The following is a 20,454-nucleotide window of genomic DNA, read 5'->3' on the forward strand; positions in this document are numbered from 1 at the left end:
ATGAACGTTAAACGTTGCTATGGTTACGACAACAAACGCGGGCCCAGAAGCCAGAGCCGCTAATGGAACGGGGCTCGCTAGTGTTACAACACTAGCTACAAACACCAGTACTCTGGTAAGTAATGAACGGGTTTGAAATAACGACTTGCATATACACATAATGTCGTCCAACCGGAATCACTTGACTATCTTACGACTTTCTGTTTGGACCAAATAAGTCATCGTCAATGTGTGAACTTGTCCACGACGAGATAAGATCATAAAAACAAAGCCTATTTAGTGGGAGCATCTGGGATGGAGGACGACGATTCCCTGTCTGAAGGCGAAGGAGAGCCAGTCGTAGAGGAAGTGCCAGAGCCACCTGAGGACAAGGTGCAGTCATTATTATTATCTCCATAGTCATCAAGGGAGTGAAGGAGTGCCATGTAGTCTCAGCAGACAGTTCTCCTCTTCTGATCGTCAGGTCGGCCCTTTGACCCGCGACACCATTGTGCCTGGCCTCTCACTGCTGTGCCGAACAGGAAACGGACTAGCTCATGCCTTTGTCAAACTGGACCTGAACGACAAGTAAGATAATGGACTCAAATAAAATGCCGACTCTTCAGCACAGAGCATGGGGTTTCTTTGCAGCCAGGCAGTCACCGTTGTCTGTATACCCACTGTCGGTCTCTGTCCCACAGGAAACTATCAGACCTAGAGGCCCTACGCAAATATGTACACCTGCGTTTCCTTGATGTGTCCAACAATCACCTCACTGACCTTTCTTCCCTGACATCATTGACGCAGCTGCTTTGGTTGAAGGCAAGTATTGTGTGTGATGCGTCCAATTGTATGATTCAGTCAACCCTCATTACAAAATTAAAAAAAACTCTGAAAAAGAGTATAATTCGACTTTTTTCTCCGTCTATTTAGATTGATAATAATGCAGTGTCGAGTTTCAAAAAGCTACCTCTAGATCAGTTTCCCTACCTGCAATGGTTGAGCTTGGCTAGGAACCAGTTGGAGGATATGGAGGGCCTGGGCGGAACTGCCCTCGAGAACCTCAATCTTATTGGTTGGTCAATCAATCATCATTCCCCATGCCTTCATATAAATAAAATATAACAATACAATGTCCTTGTTATGTGTAAGGTAACCGAATCCAGAGAGTGCACGGCCTACAGTATGGTCACCTGACCAACCTGGTGATCCTAGAGCTGAGAGGCAACCGCTTGGACACCACCGATGGCATCTATCTTCCCAACCTTCGGAAACTTTATCTGGTAATATGGCCTTAATGAACCATTCATACGTATGGTTATCTGTCTGTGCAAAGTCAGGAAGTTGTTAAAGCCTGATCTATGTCTTCCTCATGTTCTTGTCAGGCCCAGAACGTCATAAAGCGCCTGGAGGGTCTGGAGAGACTGGAGCTTCTCACCACCTTACACCTCCGAGACAACCAGCTGGAGACCCTGGAAGGCATTAGCCCCAGGATGACGTCTCTGAAGTACCTCAATGTCAGGTACAGGACGGGTGACCCAAAAGAACAGGGTTTACAGCAAAACTATCCCAATTCATCAAAACACTTTGAAATATCAATCTTAACACTGTAAGATTGCTGTGAAGAGAGAAGGAAGAAAAGTTTACCCCAAAAAGGCCCCCTCCTTCTCTGCTCCCTCCCTCGCTTAATTTATCTGTCAATCAGAAGTGTTCATGCACCTGATGATTGACAGGCAAGATGGATTCCTCGAACCAACCAGAGAAGAGATAAGATTCTCAGATTAGCCAGAAATGAGCCAGAGCAGTCTAAAATCTAAAATGCCTCATACAGAGGCAGGCACACTGTCAACTAGAACAGATATTCTCACAGAGCATTTCAACCACTAATAGCTGATGGATGGCTATGGCATTTCTAACAAATGACACTGAAATTATAGCATGAATTGCATGGTTTTCACCTACAGTAACTTAGCAGACGCTGATCCAAAGTGAGTTGCAGGGAATTCAGATCGGCCTACACGTAATCAACAGCAGATGGGTAGACTGCATACATAGGGGGTTAAACCAAGTACCTTTTGGCTGGGAATCAAACCCCCTTACTGTTATACTATCAGGCCCCCAGTATCAAATCACAATGTCCCAAATCTTCTATTGTTTTAAAAATGTATCTCTTATTTCTAATCTCTTCAATCCCAATTTTTTTCACATACATTATGTTTTACCCTATCTCTTACAGGGGTAATCTGATCTCCAGTCAGAAGGCCCTGCAGAGTCTTGTTCCTCTGCTGAGCACACTACGAGCTCTGGTTCTCTCAGATAATCCACTGGCTGACTCCGGGGACTACCGCGTCGAGGTGCTGACCTGTCTGATGCACCTGGAGCGGCTGGACAAGGAGCCGGTCTCCTCAGAGGAGAGGGCGGAAGCACGGGAGAGACTCAAAGTAACCTAGCGATTCATGGTGGATTTTCTGAAATGGCCACTGGTGGCTTTTGTTTGACTTTTCTGTTCTCAACACTTTAGGAACTTGCGGTGGAAGAAGAAATACCTGAGACAGAGGACTCTTCGTGATGGCTACATTAAGGGGAAGTGTTTGTCAACTTCCCATGATGGAACTGGTGTGTGGATATGTTGGTAAATGTGAAAAGAGGAAAGAAGAGCCCAGTGCATACCCCCCCCCCCCCCCCCCCCCCCCCCCCCCCATACACACAGACACACACAAACACTTTATACAGCTAAAGGGTGTCCAATTATTTTAGATTATGAATATTTTTGTATGTTTAATAAAATATACATTTCATGTTGATAACTAATCTTTTATTTTTAGAAGTACGGAAAATAACAAAACCATTCAAGAATATTTCATTGACTAAGAGTTTAAAAGGGATATTTAATATTTCGCTAATAGCGAGTAATCCCATTATCCCTTAGTAAGAATGAGAAGGCGAAAATCAACCAGCATTTCCCTGTTGGCTGCCCTCCAGCCAATACCTCAACCGTCTTAAAGGGACAATGACCGTCTGGCAGTTATCTGGTTGTTAATATTTAATCTAGGTAGATTGTCTAGCTACAAGTTGTCTCAAAGTGTTAATGCATAATATTTACATGTTGCAGCCCCTGCTTTTATCCATAAATAGAACTTATTTTAATTACTTACTTACTATTACTGTATACTTATACATCTACACAGTGAAGCTGTAGGCCTACAGTAACATTTATTGGGTTATCTAGATTTTTTTTTTGTGGATGTTTTACATGTTATACATCATAGATATGCAATGCTTTAGGGAGCAGATCGTAAATAAAGTAAAGTAACCCATGAAGGTGTACATTTTGTGCTATCTTGTGCCACATGAGATCGCGTCGGTCGCTCCGATCCCACCAATGACTGACCGAGGTGGGAGTGGTTCCCGAGGAAGACATAAAAGTCCTCCTCTTCGCTACCTCTACTACCAGCGGCTGTCTACGGCGTGGTGCATGAGCACGGTTGTTAAAATAAACGATTCAATACATTGATAATCATCTTCGACTATTGCAAAGCCATGGCTAGCTACCACAAACCCGATGAGAAAACTCTGCAGGGACTGAAAGACGTCGCCAACAAGCTGAGGATCCACTCCATTAAGGCGACATGCGCCTCGAACTCCGGGTAATTCCTTCCGTAGGATCAATGATGATTGACGTTCGTTAGCAGACATTAGAAGTCAGAAACCAGAACACTGTGTTACATAATACGTGTTGTGTAGCCGATGGGGTCGGTCGGCGAGCACGCAGGGGCAGACCTCGCTGTACTCGCGTGGGCCATTCAAGGCACGTGCGGCTCATAAACGTATGCATGGCCTCTATCCAATTAATGGTTAAAAGTAAAATGCCATATGTCCTCATCTTCAATTTGTTACGTTGCAACTTTCCGACTTATTAAAAAAAAAAAACGAATGAACTCTGGTTTCATTGAGCCGAGGCTCCTCGTACCATCGTTGTGTGGGTGTGTTCAGTATGGCTGTTGTACTTTGATGCGTGTAATGAGAAACACACTTGAACGAAGTGTATCACTTAAAAAAGAAAAGTGACTCTAAAAGAGAACGTAATATAAAATGGTCGTATATCACTATTCTTCTTCCTAACTCAAGTCACATGCTCACTAGAGGGTCCCGTGGTACACTTGACGTTGACATTTAAAGTTGTAGCGGCAGGGGAATATTTATTTTAATCATTATTTTGCAATCCGCCATATTCCATGTGACCTGCTCGATAAAATATTTTGAAAAACTAGTGGTAATGATAAACCATGGATGTATAGTAAGCTCAAAATGAAACTAGACAACGCCACCTGGAAAACCAGTTTTTTTTAAATTGTACTTCCTTAGTGTTTACAAAGGACAAGGAAATGGACTGTTGAAACCTACAGTTACTACCGGCTCACCAGGAAATGTGCTGGGTGCTCTTGTCTTTCCTACAGGTGTTTTCAAGTCTTACCTGAGGAACTGATTGCTGTCATCACTTTGCTCATTCACCCATGTGTGATGTACAATTACACCTTGGACTGCATTGCACATAAACCAATAGGATAGTTGCACAATCATATTAATATAGGCATCCAAGAGTGACATAATGTTGTTTGTCAGCAGGATGTTGTCTTCCCGGGAAGGACAAGGGGTAAAATATCACTCGCTCTCTAGTATTGTGGAATGGTTTTTGGAATGTCATTTTAACACTGACTCAATGTTTGAATAAGATGACCTCGTGTGTCCCCACAGTTGGTGAAATATTGAACCTTTCAGATTAACCCACATAGGGAAGTTAACCTGTTATGAACCAATGCATGTTTCTAAACCTGTCTGATTTCAATATTGAACCCCCTAGTATTGCCACAGTCCAGCAGCATGTTCTTGAAACATTTATACATTTTTGTTCAATTAAAGGTTACTCAAGCCAATGTATTCATTTTCACAACAAACTACTCTAATGTAGGCCTATGAAGTGCAAGATGTGTGTAAATTCAATTGCTTACTATATTTGGTTAAACTGATCTTGCCGTCTTGGAATCTTCTAATTGTTATTGGCCAGTACCTGCAAGACTAGTTGCCAACGAAGGAATAATTAGGTGGATTTTTGTTTGCAGCAACGCATGGGTTGGTGTGTTCTAACAAGGCAGCTCTTCTTTGGAGAGTAAACTGCTAACTTGAGTTCTGCCCCTTCCTCCTCCAGCCACCCGACCTCGTGCTGCAGCGCCGCCGAGCTCATGTCGGTCATGTTCTTTCACTCCATGCGCTACAAAGCAGATGACCCCCGCAACCAGTGCAACGACCGTTTTGTCATGTCGAAGGTTGGCACGTTCACAACGACGTCCACAATCACCGTTTGGTAGTTGGTAATCATATGGTTTTTTTTTTACTAAAGGAACGCAATCTATTCCTAGGGCCACGCTGCACCCATCCTCTATGCCGCCTGGGTAGAGGCCAACTATGTCAAGGAGTCGGACCTGCTGAACCTGCGCAAGATCGACTGTGAACTGGAGGGGCACCCTACACCCGTGAGCGTTCAACCATGTCCAGTCCCCAGTTCTATGCTTCAATAGTATATCTTTTTTTTGACAGTCTTATGAACTTTTTCTCCTTTTGTCCACCAGAAACTGGCCTTTGTTGACGTGGCCACTGGCTCCCTGGGCCAGGGCCTGGGGGCTTCCTGCGGGATGGCCTACACCGGGAAATACTTTGACAAGTCCAGGTGAGGTTTTATTCAGAACTGGATATTTCCTATGGTTCAAACTCCTTAAAGTACTATCTACATGTGAATCCCAACCTTTTGGTTAACTTCAATAGTTTATATCAATATAGTAAAGTTTATGACGGACCCCCTCGACACATTCTTTATACAAGGCTGGATGTTCCACTTGAATGGAGAACGTCTGGCTCAAGAGTCCCCTGGCAACATTTGGCGAGCTCAAATTCTCTGCCACCCAAACTTGAACTTTATAGCACAGGTTGCATGTGTAATTACTTAATTGGATCCAGCAGTTGTCTTAATGATGCATCAATTAAATGTTTCTGCTCATGACCTGCATTTGCTAAGATCAACGGGTAGTACCTGGATGTGGGGCGTACATTTCTTTACTATAGAAAAGGTCTTATTTTATTTTTTTATTTTTTTTCTGTAATTTTCCTGTAGCTACCGTGTGTACTGCATGATGGGTGATGGGGAGTGCTCTGAGGGCTCTGTGTGGGAGGCAATGGCCTTCGCCTCTCACTACAAGCTGGACAACCTGGTGGCTGTGATGGACATCAACCGTCTGGGCCAGAGTGAGCCTGCGCCCCTGCAGCATGACATGGATGTCTACCGCAAGCGCTGTGAAGCCTTTGGGTCAGTTTCAACATTTTGATGCAGTGGCGCCATCTCCTCTTCCTCCTTTTACCTTCCTTATGAATCTCTCATCACCGTTTAACTTTCTGTGTTAAGATTCGAGAGCTGTAAAAAAAAAAAAGGGGACATGGTTATTTTTTAATAAACTAAACAGAATTCTCAGAACATACATTTAGGGGACGGATGGCTATGGCATTCCTAACAAATGACACTGAAATTATAACTTGTAAATCTTGCTAACGGCACCCTATTTTATTGAATTAAAAAAATATGAAACTAATATTGGTCACATTGTTCTGGATTAACCATTATTGTTAGGTGTAGCATGAGTTACCATGTTGATGTCTCTGTGTAGGTGGAACACGTACGTCGTGGACGGCCATGACGTGGAGGAGCTGTGCAAGGCCTTCTGGCAGGCAAAGCAGGTCAAGGGCAAGCCCACCTGCATCGTGGCAAAGACCTTCAAGGGCAAAGGACTCAAAAGTAGGCACACCGGACGAACAAGGAGTGGACCGCACTGTAGCGGCTCCTAACGCATGTCCTCCTTTCTTCGTATGATCCGGGCTCACACGTTCCTCCTCTTTTCCCTGGGTCCAGACATCGAGGACCTGGACAACTGGCACGGGAAACCCATCCCCAAGGACCGTGTGGACGAGCTCCTGAAGGAGCTGCAGAACCAGATCCAGGTGCCCAACAAGAAGATGGTCGCCGAGCTGCCCAATGAGGACACGGCGGCAGCGGACCTCGCTCCTATCTGCCTGTCCAAACCCCCAGCCTACAACCTTGGAGACAAGGTATCCCATGGGCTCCTTTCCATGCCGGGCTGAATTTAACTCGGTCTCTGCATGGCTGAAGATTTGCCTTTGTACAAAAGTGTTTAAAATATGATCAGTAAAGCTAACATTTTGTAGCTCAAGAGTTTCTCATTTGGTCGTCTGCATACGCTTACCAACGGCTGAGATTAGATCATCGTCAAAGAGTCCTGTTATTGATGGGCCAAGCAACCCATTTTTCCTTGTAATATCGACTTGACTTGTCCTGCTGTTCTCAGTTTGCAACCCGGCGTGCGTACGGCATTGCGCTGGCCAAGCTGGGAGAGGCCAGCAAGAGGGTGGTGGCCATGGACGGAGACACCAAGAACTCCACCTTCTCCGAGACCTTCAAGAAGGCCTTCCCCGAGCGCTACGTCGAGTGCTTCATCGCCGAGCAGAACTTGGTAAATGAAGCCCCCTGCAGGCATGCTTTTACCGGCTCAGCTCAGGCCACTAGGTGTAATTGGTTCCTTCTGTAACAAGCCTTTTTCTGTCTGTAAAGATAATGGAGCTATGGAAAATACATTGCATACATTGTAATCGCAGCCATTGACATCGTGGTGAAAGACAAAGTTGCTGAAAAGCATTATGCAAGTTCGGGTCCTTCTTGCAGTTCCTCTTTATAAACACCAACCATAATCTGCTCCAGCTTGTCTTAATCTGTTGCTAATTATTCTCTGTCACCATAATCCCAGTTAATCCCAGTAGTGTTTACATGACTTGGCATTGAGAGATTTTGGAATATTTACGATTTAAAGGAATTATAAATCTACTCGTCAGAATAGAGAGCAAAATCCTTCTTTAAATATGTCTGCAGGTCAGTGTGGCCATCGGCTGCGCCACCAGAGACCGCACGGTGGCGTTTGCCAGCACGTTTGCAGCCTTCTTCTCCAGAGCATACGACCAGATCCGCATGGGTGCCATCTCCCAGTCCAATGTCAACCTGGTGGGCTCCCACTGCGGGGTCTCCATAGGTAAGCTTCAGAAAGACGGTACTTCCAGAGTGGACCATTTTCCTACTACATCTCTTATTATTAGAGATGGGACGACGCGATGTATTTCGTAGAACTGAACATGTCAATAATGGAAGGGTTTGGATTGTTTACTGTAAACAAAGACCCATTTGACCGGGCGTCTGTTGAAAGCCCTTTGTCCACTAACCATGGTTGGGCTTGTCCCCCAGGCGAGGATGGGCCCTCTCAGATGGCCCTGGAGGACCTGGCCATGTTCCGTGCCATCCCCACATGCACCGTCTTCTACCCCAGTGACGCAGTGTCCGCAGAGCGGGCCGTGGAGCTGGCTGCCAACACCAAGGTGGGTGTTCCCCTGGCAGCCGGCCTATCTCTCTGGATGGGGGGGGTGTGTGTGGCGGCCCCTGTTCTCATGTGTCGAGCCTCTTTGTCTTGCAGGGAATCTGTTTCATTCGCACCAGCAGACCAGAGTCAAAGGTCATCTACACCCCAGAAGAGAAGTTTGAAGTGGGCGTGGCTAAGGTAAGTGGAACACTTAGACTGCATGCTTATGTCGGGAGTTTTAACATTGGCTCAGGGTGGATGTGACGGCGACTTGACTGTTGTGCGTGTTTGTCTAAAGGTGGTGCGCCAGTCTGACAACGATCAGGTGACGGTGATTGGAGCTGGTGTGACTCTGCACGAGGCGCTGGAAGCTGCCGACATCCTGGCTAAAGAGGGTAAGTGCCTGACGCCATCTAGTGGCAGTAGGCAAAACACTGCAGTTTACGCCAACGCTCGATCGCAAGCTTGGCTTAATGCAGGTGTATATGTTTAAATAACCATGGCCTGAAACGATGGTCTTGTTTTTAACTTGGTAATCAAATGACAAAGTTTAAAGGGGAAAAAAGCATGACACTGTAAAAGCTTAAATCTATTTTTAGGCATGTGAACTTAGGTTACTGAATGATCTTTCTGACCTGCTGGGTTTTCCTACTGTTCCTCCTCCAGGGAAGAACATCCGTGTGGTTGACCCGTTCACCATCAAGCCCCTGGACGCTGCCACCATCCTGTCTGCCGCCAGGGCCACAGGCGGCCGCATCATCACCGTGGAGGACCACTACAAAGAGGGTACGCTCATTTGTTTTTGGTTTTCCGGTTGACTGTGGGGCTGTATCCTCAAATTAAGGCTGTGTTTTAGTAATCCAAACTCTGTTTTGTGAGACACCCCATACACTTACAGTACCACCATTATATTAAGTTATTGGGTTCCTTCCACCCACCAGCTGCTGTTACTGAATTGTTGCCCCCCCCCCCACTCTCTCTCATTCGCTCTCACATTCTCCCAGGTGGTCTCGGCGAGGCGGTGCTGTCCGCGGTGGGGGAGGAGCCCGGCGTGGTGGTGACCCGCATGGCGGTGAGCGGCGTGCCCCGCAGCGGGAAGCCCCAGGAGCTGCTGGACCTCTTCAAGATCAGCGCCAAGCACATCGCCCAGGCCGTGCGCCAGACCTACGCCAACTAGCGGAGGAAGGACCTCCCCACGCAGCACTTCTGCATTCCTCATCCACGGATTTCCAGCAGCTAAAACTCTCGCAGAACCTTTTGACCTCGCCTCGTACTCTGACACCCCCTTGTGGCGTTGGCTACCGTGTGCAGCCTGTAACTACTAGTATCTGCTACCCACCATTTGTGGATTTCAGTAATTCAAGAGTGGAGGGAATAACTGCTTTAATTTGTAGTGCCCTAGCTAAGATCCATGATAACTTTTCTTATCATTCTGTTACCCACCTTGACCCGAGGTTTCCTACAGCTGGCGGCGTCTACTTATTTTCCGTGCACTCGTTTGTATATTCACATGTTTTTGTTCTGTCCAGGTTCTGCTCTACTTGACAATAGACTCGGCATTCCACCATTCACTTGCTGTTCATTCCATTTGGTTTAGTGCTGATCACTTGGTAGAGTCCTTGCAGAGCTGAACCAACGGTGCACTATGGGCTGTTTATGTGTGGCTGTATGCCCTTGACTGCTTTAACTGTTACTAATGGTTGTGAAAATTTCATCTGTCATCTGGATTGCAGTGCTGTGTACCGAAATAAAAAAGAAAATCCTCACTGAGTAGTTTTTGCATGCAATACTAAATATTTAATCTGCGGAAAAAGGAATTTTGAATCCTAGTGTCTGTATAAAAAAACACGGTGGCACTGTACCAGCAGCAGAGCTCGTCAAGGTGCTCTCCCAGAAAGCCATTCTGGTCCTTTTCTGGAACCTAGGTTAACTAAACCTAAAATGATGTCAGCAAGCATCAGAGCCAGCCTTTCGCAATGTCATGTTGACTTAGTGAAACCTGAACTGAGGTTGAGACCAGTAGTGAACCTGCAGCAAGGGGATATCGGGTTTGCCTCCAACTTGGTGACTAGCCAGCGAGGAAGCCTGATACAGAAGGGACTCTCATGACTACAGAACACAAACTCTTGTCCATTCTTTTTCCTTCTGGTTTCAACTAGTCAATTTGTTATGGCTCACTTTCCACCAGGACCTCATCCCATTGAAGTCTGTAGGCCTTACAAATTCACACTTCACAAATGTCCTTATTTAGCCTCATTGACTGAACTGCAGGGGGTCTCACAGACCCTGACCTGAGCCTCAGGTAGCGCCTCCTGCAGGAGGTCCCACAGATCCTGAACCTCAGCACCCAAACCAGGAGGAGCTAGCAGAACACCATTTTGGGTGTGTGTGATTATGGGTCATTAAGCAAGAGGAGGTCCAGCCCAGAAAGGGAGAAAATACGACAGTGAGTGATGTGTAGTCTTAGTGTTTTGTATTACACAAGTAGTTCCTTTTCTTGAAACTTTTACTTGACACTTACACTTCTCCTTAATAGTTGAACAAGTGGGCTTCATACTTCCTGGGTAACAATCAATTTAAATGACTTTTGGTTCTGCTTTTAGTGTTTATGGTTTATCACCAGGGTGGCTGCAGTTTACCTTGGGAATCCAGGTCAGGACCCGGGTGTTTCAGAGTTGAGTGTAAAACGGTCAACACAGCACAGCCATGTATTATGTGTTTATTTTGAGCATCGACGCTAACTTGCAGTACTAAGAGTTGTGTTGTTCGCATCAAAACCCAACCCCAGAATACCCCAGAGTAAAAAGGCTCAATGTCAACATGGAAATTGTAGCAGCTGTAGACATGTGTGTACAAGGTCAGCCAGGCACATGAGTGGGCAGTGAATTGAGTTTCTACCCAAAGTGAGAACAGCAGTTATGCCCTTCTGTCAGTCGGGGGCTGACTCAGAGTGTGTCTCCGGCCCAGGGTGTGGACACTGAACTGTCTCCATCGCACTGTGGCTACTGTACGTAAACCACGGCTCCTAGTGTGTACTCATACACACAAGGAATCTTCCATTTGTTTCTTTTTTTCATACAAAGATGCCAACGAGGGCCCTAGTCAAACAAGGAAGACTCCAGCTTGAACTGCGGCTGTCTAGGCGAGCGTGTCTGTCTACATAGCTGGCTGCCTTGCTCACCGCAGGGTCGGGGTCGTGCTCACCCAGTCGAACCCGCGGTCAAGGAAGGTAAACACAAAAAAAAAAGTCCACCTTGGTTGGTATGTCCGAGTGCCTGTCTACAGTCTGACAAGCGTATGTCATGAGCACTATTGTGTTTGAGACAGCTCCTACCTTGACCGCTCTTGTGTCAATGTGAATACACCTCAACACCTCTACACCCCCCCACCCCATCGCCTCCACCCTCATGCTGGGTTCTTCCATACAGTGTAACGGGCGGGGGGGAAGAGGTGTGGCCTTGTGGAAGCTTGTGTTTACAATGTCATTTTTTTTTCCTTTCTAACCTTGCTACCTCCTACTTACTCTTTCCAAGATTTCTGTGTTCTCTCTATTTTCAGATGCCTTTCAGCCGGGCAGGTGCTGTCTAAAGGAGAAAACTCATAAATCCATACTTTGACTTTATTAACCGTCTCATTTCAAACCAAGTCCTTGTATTCACAAGGCTCCAATGTTGGTGCCAGGGTGTAAGACACGGATCTGCTGCCTTGCGCTTGCCGTTCTGGTAGTGTCTGTACGTCGTACGGATGGATCGGCCGGCCCATCCGGGCCCAACATGTTAGAAATAGAAGCGGCCCCCCTACCCCTAGTGATGCCTGGAGTATGGGACGGTCTTCAGTCAACCGCAGCGCCTTCTAACGGTACGTTGATTTGATCAAGTTCAGGTGCTTCATTTGTGTTTCAGCACCCCACTGGGCCCCTCTGGGATTCTGATGACCTATCCATTGAATGTGTACTATGTCAATGTGTTGATTTAATTTGATAGCACATAATATAACAATTACATCAATGAATTAAATTAATTATTGTAACTAATATTCATATGGGGTTTAAATGAATTGCTTTTTTTTTCTTTTTAACCTGGTGAATTTCACCGGGCAAATAAGGGTATGTCATTGAAATGTGTAATGTTTCTCTCTGATTGGCAGCTGTGAATGTAGAAAAGAGTGGACATGACCGTACCCACCCTGGGGCAGAGGAGAAGGAGGAAGGAGCACCACTTGGGATGGACCTCCAAAAGCTGGAGGAGCGCAGGAGGAAGAGAGGAGCCTGGGGCATGAGGAGACACGCAGCTACCGTTGAGGCCACTGCATACAGACTGGTCAGGAAATAGCACTTGTATTAGTATTGTCTGTGAGATAAAAAAAAAAAACAGCCTGAGGGTATTTTTAAACGTAAAATTCTTATTAAAGAGTTTGGTGGTTTAATTTTCTGTTTGTATGTATCAAATATCTCACTGCTTTTAAACCATAGCTATAAAGTCAGCGCCTTGACTCTTGGTTACTCTTTCTTGTGATTCTAGGCGGGACTGGGGCGACCCCTAGCGGGCTGGAAGAGGCACAACAGTAAAAATCAGCAAACCGGGGCCCTGATGTCTGTACTAAAGGAGCTTCACACAGAAAAAAACAGGCTGCTGGACGCAGAACAAAACGTAGGCAACAAGAAAGGAGAGGAAGAGGAAGAGGAAGACGATGATGATGACGATGAAGACGATGATGATGATGACGAAGAGGAGGAGGAGGAAGAAGAAGAGGTTTGGTTTTTGATGATCTGAAAACAAAGGGCAGAGCGACATATTCATACTACAGTTCATACTAAGAAGTATTTGTATTATTTATGAGGATATGTTTGGCTGGTCTATTCAGGAGGAGGAGGAAGAGGAGGAGGAGGAGGAGGAGGAGGAGGAGGAGGAAGAGGAGGAGGAAGGGACTGAGGTCCCCTCCAATATGACTCTGGCAGGCTTCAATAGCTCTCTCCCTGAAGCATGTCAGCCTACCAATGGAATCATCAGCTGCAGGGGGCTGGGCCTGACGTACCTGCCAATCATCTCTGACCTGGAGGTCACGCAGCTAGACCTGGCAGGTGTGTGTGTGTGTGTGTGTGTGTGTGTGTGTGTGTGTGTGTGTGTGTGTGTGTGTGTGTGTGTGTGAATGTACATGCACAGCGGATGACAGTAAATACAATATGTCATGTATATTTCAACTGCACATGGTGTACTGCACTCGCAAGTAGGCATAGGTGGGGGCAGGATAAATATTTATCTATAGTGGCTTGGGTCCTGGGTTTAAACCCCAATTCCCTTTTAAAACGTAGGCGTTTTAAATGTAAAATGTAGGCGTCTTTAAGCAAGATGACTGCAGATTAATTATGTGTTAATGACATATATATCTAAAACAGAAAATCCTTGTCCCAAGTTAACGCATTGACATATGATGATAATGGTGATGATGAGGCCGACCCCATCGTGACGGGCTCCCCCTGTTGTTCGTCTAGAGAACAACATCAGCCACGTGGCTCCGGCAGCCCTCTCCGGTCTCCCCGGGCTGGAGACGCTGGACCTGGGCAGCAACACGCTGGGGGATGAGTCACTCGGCCCGGATGCCCTGACCGTAAGATCCAGCCCTGCCACCCTGCTCTGCTTATTGCACTGAACCTCTTGTCAAACCGCTAACTAGTGACTTCCCTGTGCCAGTCCCAACACATTTGTCCGATTTATATATTCATGTTCAGTCTGCGTGGCCTTTGTTTTTCTCTCTCTTCCGGGGGTTTACTTTATTTTATGTGTTTGTGTCTGCAATTCTACTTGAAACCGCGTGGGTTTATGCATACAACGTGGCTAGCTGGTGCCAGTGCTGGTTCTGAAACGGTTTTCGATTTTTCTTTACAAAACTTTATGGGGAAACCAACCAGCCCAGGATTTGATGGCGTTACACGTGATAATAAAAACATATATACATATAAAGATATGCCCATTCATTAGATTGCATTCATTCTAAATAGGGCAATAAAAAAGTGCTGTATTTTATGTGTGATTTCCATAGCAGCTCTGTGAGCCCAGTTTAGGAAATCCTTGCTAAGAATGTCCCCATGCTGGCAGACTGAGGATGACCACAGGGGCCCTCAGACCACAAGGGCCAAATCCAGACTCCCACCGCAGATCCTCACCCACACTCTCAAATCAGCTGCTCTCCCGGCCATTGGCTGCGCTGGCCCTGGGGGGACACAGCTGTAGCCAATGGGCCCGAGATCAAAAAGGGGAATTATTTTAAGAAAAATGAATATATGTATATTTTGTCTTTTAATGGTGTGCTCATTTCCGAGTAATGACAGAGGGCTGGTGAACTGGATGGAGGCATACCGATTGAGATCTGGCCAAACGGCTTTTACGTGGCACACAGGCACCACACCAGAAGCCAATAAAGGCACACGTATAATAAAACAATTACCCCAAAATACTGGATTGATGGTCAAAGAAAGACATTGGTTTATCACTCTGTAGTCCGGAGAAATCACATGACTCAGTCGTGGCGATTCTGGTGTTTCCAAGTGCGAACGGACTGGAAAACATTCCCTTTGCATCTGTGTCTTACTTTCCTTTGAATTGTCGGCCATGCTGTGTTGCGTGTCTCAGAACCTGACCTCTCTGAGGAAGCTGAACCTGGACGGGAACCAGATCTCCAGGGTACCGGCCGCCCTGCCGCCCTCACTGGTGGAGCTGAAGATGAACCGGAACATGCTGAGCGCTCTCGCCCCTCACTCCTTTACTGGTACTGCGTGTGGGTGTGGGTGTCTGCGTGTGCGTGTTTGCGCTTATTGTTTGTATATCGTGTCATTGTCATGAGTGGAAGAATGATAGAAGATACTGAAACTGATTGAAGAAACTGATCAGGGGTATCATATCTGTATTTCTGTTCTATTCTGACCCCTATACGTCTAGGTTTGGGGAATCTAGTTACTCTTGAGTTGCGGGACAATTCCCTGGACGACAGCACTGTGTCTCCCTCAGCGTTCGAAGCGCTAGAGAGCGTCCGGGAGTTGCATCTGGACGGAAACCGTCTGAACTCCATTCCCCGGGGCCTGCCCAACACACTACAGGTCAGTCCGATGGTCATCCCTCTCCTCTGTGTCCCTCCCTATACACACCGTCTCTAACCTGCTGTGCATCGTCTGTGTGTGTTTCTGAAGGTTCTTGGCCTCAGCAACAATCTCCTTGAGGGAGTATCGACAGAGGCCCTGAGTGCGTGTGTACATTTAAAAACGCTGGACCTGAGTCGTAACCAGCTACGCGATGAAGCTATCGCTAGTAGAGCCTGGATCAAACTCACGTAAGTCTCCATTCAATACTATTGACGAAATGTTGATCCAGCCTTTTATCTATTATCTCTCCATCCATTGAGCTATACATCCATCCGTCCGTCCGTCCACCCACCCAACCATCATTTTCCCCTGCTGGTCCTGGTCCTGCTATCCCTCCACCGGTCAGCAGAGGGGGTACTTTGTGTTCAAACACATCTTATTTTTCTCTTTGAGAATTGACAGGGGAATTTGTCTCCTTGAGAGCCACAGCAAAAGTTTCAAGGTGTACAGGCATGGTAGTGACTGATGGTTACTGGTACATAGCTATCATCTTATAACTTGTATAACTATTGACACTTTCATCCAAAGCATTTGACAATGCCTTATGCGTAGAAGTTTAAAAGAGCTTGAGGAGACCGTAGATTTCGATTAAAGTAGCAAACACTTAAAGCGTGACTTCAATCCAACACACTCAATTCACACATTTGATGAGCAGACAGGACGGGAAAGGCTAAATAGACACCAACAAGACCCTAAGGGGCCCAGGGCCAGTCACATGGTCACAATGTGCTTCGCAGGACATCAAACCTGTAATTAGATTAACTCAATAGTGCCACTTGGGTTGGATTCCCTGTGTAGTTTTGTTAACTCAAATCCAATATTACCAAGTTTTTATAGCTGTCCGTCCTTTTCTATGTCGGTATCTTCATGTCTTTGTTGGTATGTCGACTATGAATGTATGGATGTATGGAGGACAGGTGTGCATGTCATGTTTGTAGGGTATTAGTGAATATACTTGTGTACATGTGTACATGTCTGCACGTGACTTGTATGCACACACGCAAACACAAACAAACATACATACGCACACACACACACACACACAGATGCACACCTACATACACACACAAACACACACATCGAATAAAACAAATACCGGTATGTTAGAATATGATCAATTACTATTCATAATTTAATACACACATGTGTTTTAGTACAAAATCGAAATCCATAATTGCACTATTCTATTCTTTAAACAAAAACGTGTACGTGTTTTGGTTACATCTTGCTTATACAAATTGTATGCCACACTAGGAGAACAAATCCTGTAGTTTTGAACCATCAACTAAATTACTTGTTTAATGAGCCACGAGTGCAACATTCGTGTCTTTATGGCCAAAGCGTGTCTATAAAGTAAAGCCTTATGAGTAGTGAATTATTATTATATATCAGACTCCAGACTTCCTCTGTGCGAAAGGCTATATACAGCTCATTAAGTGACTGTATGAGGTGCGACAGAGGGGATTAAACATCAGCCAATCGCATTCTACACTTTCTATACAAACTCGTTAACTCTTAACTTTAATGCTTAATGTTCACTTCATAACCTCTCCTTACTCCCAGCGGTGGGCCTCCATCTTATTGCACTGTGAGTTCATTGGCGTCATTTGTCCCTGAGTACTAATTGGATCGGTGTGTGTGTGTGTGTGTGTGTGTGTGTGTGTGTGTGTGTGTGTGTGTGTGGGTATATTTGTACGTGTGCAGAGAACCACCAGGGTTTGGACTAGAGTGTCCTGCCCTGCTGTGTTCTCTAACCAACAGCAGCTGCCTGGCACCTCGTGGGCATCCCCAGAGCTCTACCGCACGCTCCAACAATTTAAACTAACTTCTCGCCAGTTCCTGCACTCGCTCACTCAAAAACCTGATGTTTTCTTGGCTTCTGAGTAATACCAAATAACCATCATCACTTCCAATTCCCTTTTATTTAAATATCACATTTCCTTCCCTACTTGCTTGCGATCTCCCAAGGCTTGTACTCTCGCTGTGCCTTGTTGGCACCTCAATCCACCCTCGTCCACCCCCCACCAGCCCCCCCAGGCTGGGCTGCACTAATCCACATCACATTTTGTACAAGTGGTGTCACATTATAAAATCTAAACGATATTGACGAGGCACCACATGTTGAAGCACAATAACCACACCAAGATCCTAATGAGTTCCGACCACATTATGCAACGGAGCTGGATCTTTGCTCTGTGCACTTGGAGACATATTGTCAATCTTTATCTGGGTCTCAACATGTGATCCTTCTATGTTTTCATGTTTTCCAGTGCCCTGGAATCACTGGATTTGTCTTTTAACCACCTGGGTTCGATACCCGAGAACCTGCCCCGCTCCCTTCTGCATCTGACCATGCAGCACAACGCCATACGTCACGTCCCTGCCTTCTCATTCCGCCACCTACGACCTGGCCTCCGCACACTGCGTCTGTCCCACAACGCGCTGGGCGATACGGGTGTCGCGCACGTCTCCTTTGTGGGAGCGTACCGCTCGCTGACTGAGCTCCACCTAGACGACAACGGGCTCACGGTGGTGCCGCTCAGCATTCGGCAGTTTAAAAACCTCCAGGCCCTGCGGCTGGATGGCAACCACATCAGGTAGGAACTGGGCTAAGCTAGCCCCCTTCTGAGCCATGCTAGGCTAAAATTATTGGATTATGTAGACTTGGGCCTAATCCAGTAGACTTGGAAAAGACGAACTGCAGAACCACAGCCAACTCAGTAAATGAAGTCCTGTCTTTGGTGCCTAGGGCCTAGGACACAAACAAATACAATGATTCCCCACAAAGCCTTTTTGTCTGTAAAAAAACGAATACACTGTAACTTAATATTCCGGCCTATTTATGTGATAAAATCAGATTTTTGCGGAGTCAGAACTGCACAGAGCCCAAAATATATGCAATATAAAAGGACCACTGTTTCCCTCATGCCTGGGAAACAAGGGCCCAATTAGGGCTCTGCGCACATAATCTCAGGCTAATGACTCAATCACCGAGCTGGACTTGGCCTTATGCCCAGAATATCTAAAACACTCTCATCCAGGTGCACTATTTCACGTATTCTACAGAACATGTTACTACAAAATATAAATAAGAAAGAAATGCAGATAGAGATGCACCATAATGCTCTCATTTTGAGGGGAATTTCAGAGAGATAAAACTAATCCGAACCGTGCAAATGGTAATACATCTTGGAGTAGTATTACAGCTCTGTCTGAGCATAAGACACAAGTCATATGATGATGCTAATGAAACTAGTTAGCCAGTTTCACTCACATACCATTTTTTCGTGAGCTAGTTGTGTTGTGTATACATCATGTGCTGAGCTAGTTGTGTTCCCGCATATATCAAGTTTTTGAGATAGTCGTGTTGCGCATATAGCATGGGGTTGAGCTAGTGGTGTTGCGTACATGTCGTGCAGTGGTGTAGTCTAGTTTTTTGTAGTGGGTATACTGTGATTCCCTCCTAGCCTCTTCTACACCCGTCCTACCACCACCACACTCACTGTCGCATACAGTAGCCTACAACCGCCATAAGTCATTGAGATTATTCAACACTCGATATTGTCATCAGTTTCTAGGACATTAAACAGTCAAATTAAAATCACCATTAGGCACTAGCATCAAATAAACTATAAAGAATCAATAAATAAATACTTGTTGGCTATATAAACACTGTATTACTGTATATGTCACCAGCCTGGCGCGATACTAATGTGAGAAGGAAACGACGACGGGATACTTGAGTCTGTCCTGTGCAATAAAGTTTTAGAGTTTTAGAGACAAGAAAAAGACTTGGTAATTTGTCAAACAATTACAACTCAATAAAATAAAATACCCTATATAAGAAACAATAAATGCGAAAATACTAAATAAAAACATGTAGGCTATGTTTCCCATACAAAAATACATAAATAATAAATTAAGATAAATAAAACATATCAGCAACTGTTCTAAGACGTATTATTGTTATTGTTATTATCAATGACACTTGGAATCCGCCACAAGCGTGGCTATCACAAAGCTAACCATTGCGGACGTCGCAGAGCACAACGTCAATATTTAAACTAGAAACACAATGTCAAGCTTAAACGTTTATTTCTTGTTCCACGTGCGCTAAAATGATTGATTGGAAATATGATTGTTCTATATATTGGGCGTTTGTCTGTGGGGACCACCGTTTATATGCCTAGAAGCTAGGTACAATAGTATATAGTAAAAACAATAGCCTGTCCAATAGTAATTAGGGGCAAGGGAGGGCCATCAGACTTGTCACTCAAACCTGCACGCCAGTAGTAAGGAGAGTTAATTCATGATATAATAGTCGAGCTGAGGTTGACAGCGCACAGGTTGAATTTATGAATTAAAGTATGTACGTTCTGTGACAGAACTGTCATACTTTCATTCATAAAATTAACAGAATTTCCGCCGATTTCATCGAAATTGATACGTGTCATTGCGCATTTCTAAGTGGGCATACGGAAATGCTGGAGCTTTCTTAATGGGTATACGGCGTATACCTGCGTATCACGTAGACTACACCACTGATGTCGTGTTGTTGAGCCAGTTGTATGTGTGTATATCCCGGTCACGTGTTGCTGAGCGGTGTCGTGCATATATAAAGTGGTGCACATGTGGTCGTGTAACCCCCAGGATGGTGAAGCGGTGGTCACTGTGTCCTCCGCGTAACTCGGGCTCCAGCCTGACCTCGCTCCACCTGGAGAACAACCTGCTGAGGGAGGACCGCCTCCCCCCCAAGGCCTTCTCCTGCCTCCCGGACCCCCAGGGGCTGGTCCTGCAGCCACAGAGGGCCCCCACGCCAGACCTCTTATAGGCTCAGTGTGTCACTACCTTAAGGATGCTGAGACGTGCTTCTGT

The 20,454-nt window shown here is 45.7% G+C and overlaps 3 protein-coding genes across 3 annotated transcripts; all 3 read left to right on the forward strand.

Moving 5' to 3' along the window:
- On the forward strand, positions 1-2,636 carry lrrc23 (leucine rich repeat containing 23). The gene is made up of 8 exons (XM_084480054.1): positions 1-372; positions 464-567; positions 681-801; positions 913-1,054; positions 1,132-1,262; positions 1,365-1,501; positions 2,216-2,420; positions 2,501-2,636. Exons 1-8 carry the CDS (start codon positions 295-297, stop codon positions 2,546-2,548), a joined length of 966 nt encoding a protein of 321 aa, XP_084336180.1. The 5' UTR covers positions 1-294; the 3' UTR covers positions 2,549-2,636.
- Positions 2,637-3,429: 793 nt separating this feature from the next.
- tktb (transketolase b) lies at positions 3,430-10,210 on the forward strand. The gene is made up of 14 exons (XM_084479131.1): positions 3,430-3,626; positions 5,186-5,303; positions 5,397-5,510; positions 5,607-5,704; positions 6,146-6,337; positions 6,693-6,820; positions 6,935-7,131; positions 7,389-7,553; positions 7,967-8,123; positions 8,333-8,463; positions 8,559-8,642; positions 8,743-8,839; positions 9,111-9,230; positions 9,449-10,210. Exons 1-14 carry the CDS (start codon positions 3,520-3,522, stop codon positions 9,619-9,621), a joined length of 1,881 nt encoding a protein of 626 aa, XP_084335257.1. The 5' UTR covers positions 3,430-3,519; the 3' UTR covers positions 9,622-10,210.
- A 1,961-nt stretch (positions 10,211-12,171) lies between these two features.
- LOC311359786 (extracellular matrix protein 2) lies at positions 12,172-20,410 on the forward strand (the record flags this gene model as incomplete). Its single annotated transcript, XM_084479825.1, has 10 exons — positions 12,172-12,302; positions 12,591-12,763; positions 12,965-13,093; positions 13,434-13,524; positions 13,936-14,051; positions 15,074-15,209; positions 15,380-15,537; positions 15,628-15,767; positions 17,850-18,176; positions 20,230-20,410. Exons 1-10 carry the CDS (start codon positions 12,218-12,220, stop codon positions 20,408-20,410), a joined length of 1,536 nt encoding a protein of 511 aa, XP_084335951.1. The 5' UTR covers positions 12,172-12,217.
- Positions 20,411-20,454: the final 44 nt, after the last annotated feature.

This window comes from Micromesistius poutassou (genome assembly GCF_964030765.1).
Source record: "Micromesistius poutassou genome assembly, chromosome: 15".
NCBI lineage: Eukaryota > Metazoa > Chordata > Actinopteri > Gadiformes > Gadidae > Micromesistius > Micromesistius poutassou.

What these genes read in the sequence shown, in the direction of transcription:
- lrrc23 (XM_084480054.1), top strand. Translation starts at nt 295, where the DNA reads ATGGAGGACGACGATTCCCTGTCTGAAGGCGAAGGAGAGCCAGTCGTA. An exon ending in AAACTGGACCTGAACGACAA is followed by an intron (nt 568 to 680) that starts GTAAGATAATGG and finishes TCTGTCCCACAG; the next exon opens with GAAACTATCAGACCTAGAGG. An exon ending in CTGAAGTACCTCAATGTCAG is followed by an intron (nt 1,502 to 2,215) that starts GTACAGGACGGG and finishes TATCTCTTACAG; the next exon opens with GGGTAATCTGATCTCCAGTC.
- tktb (XM_084479131.1), top strand. Translation starts at nt 3,520, where the DNA reads ATGGCTAGCTACCACAAACCCGATGAGAAAACTCTGCAGGGACTGAAA. An exon ending in ACCGTTTTGTCATGTCGAAG is followed by an intron (nt 5,304 to 5,396) that starts GTTGGCACGTTC and finishes ATCTATTCCTAG; the next exon opens with GGCCACGCTGCACCCATCCT. An exon ending in CAAGGGCAAAGGACTCAAAA is followed by an intron (nt 6,821 to 6,934) that starts GTAGGCACACCG and finishes CCCTGGGTCCAG; the next exon opens with ACATCGAGGACCTGGACAAC.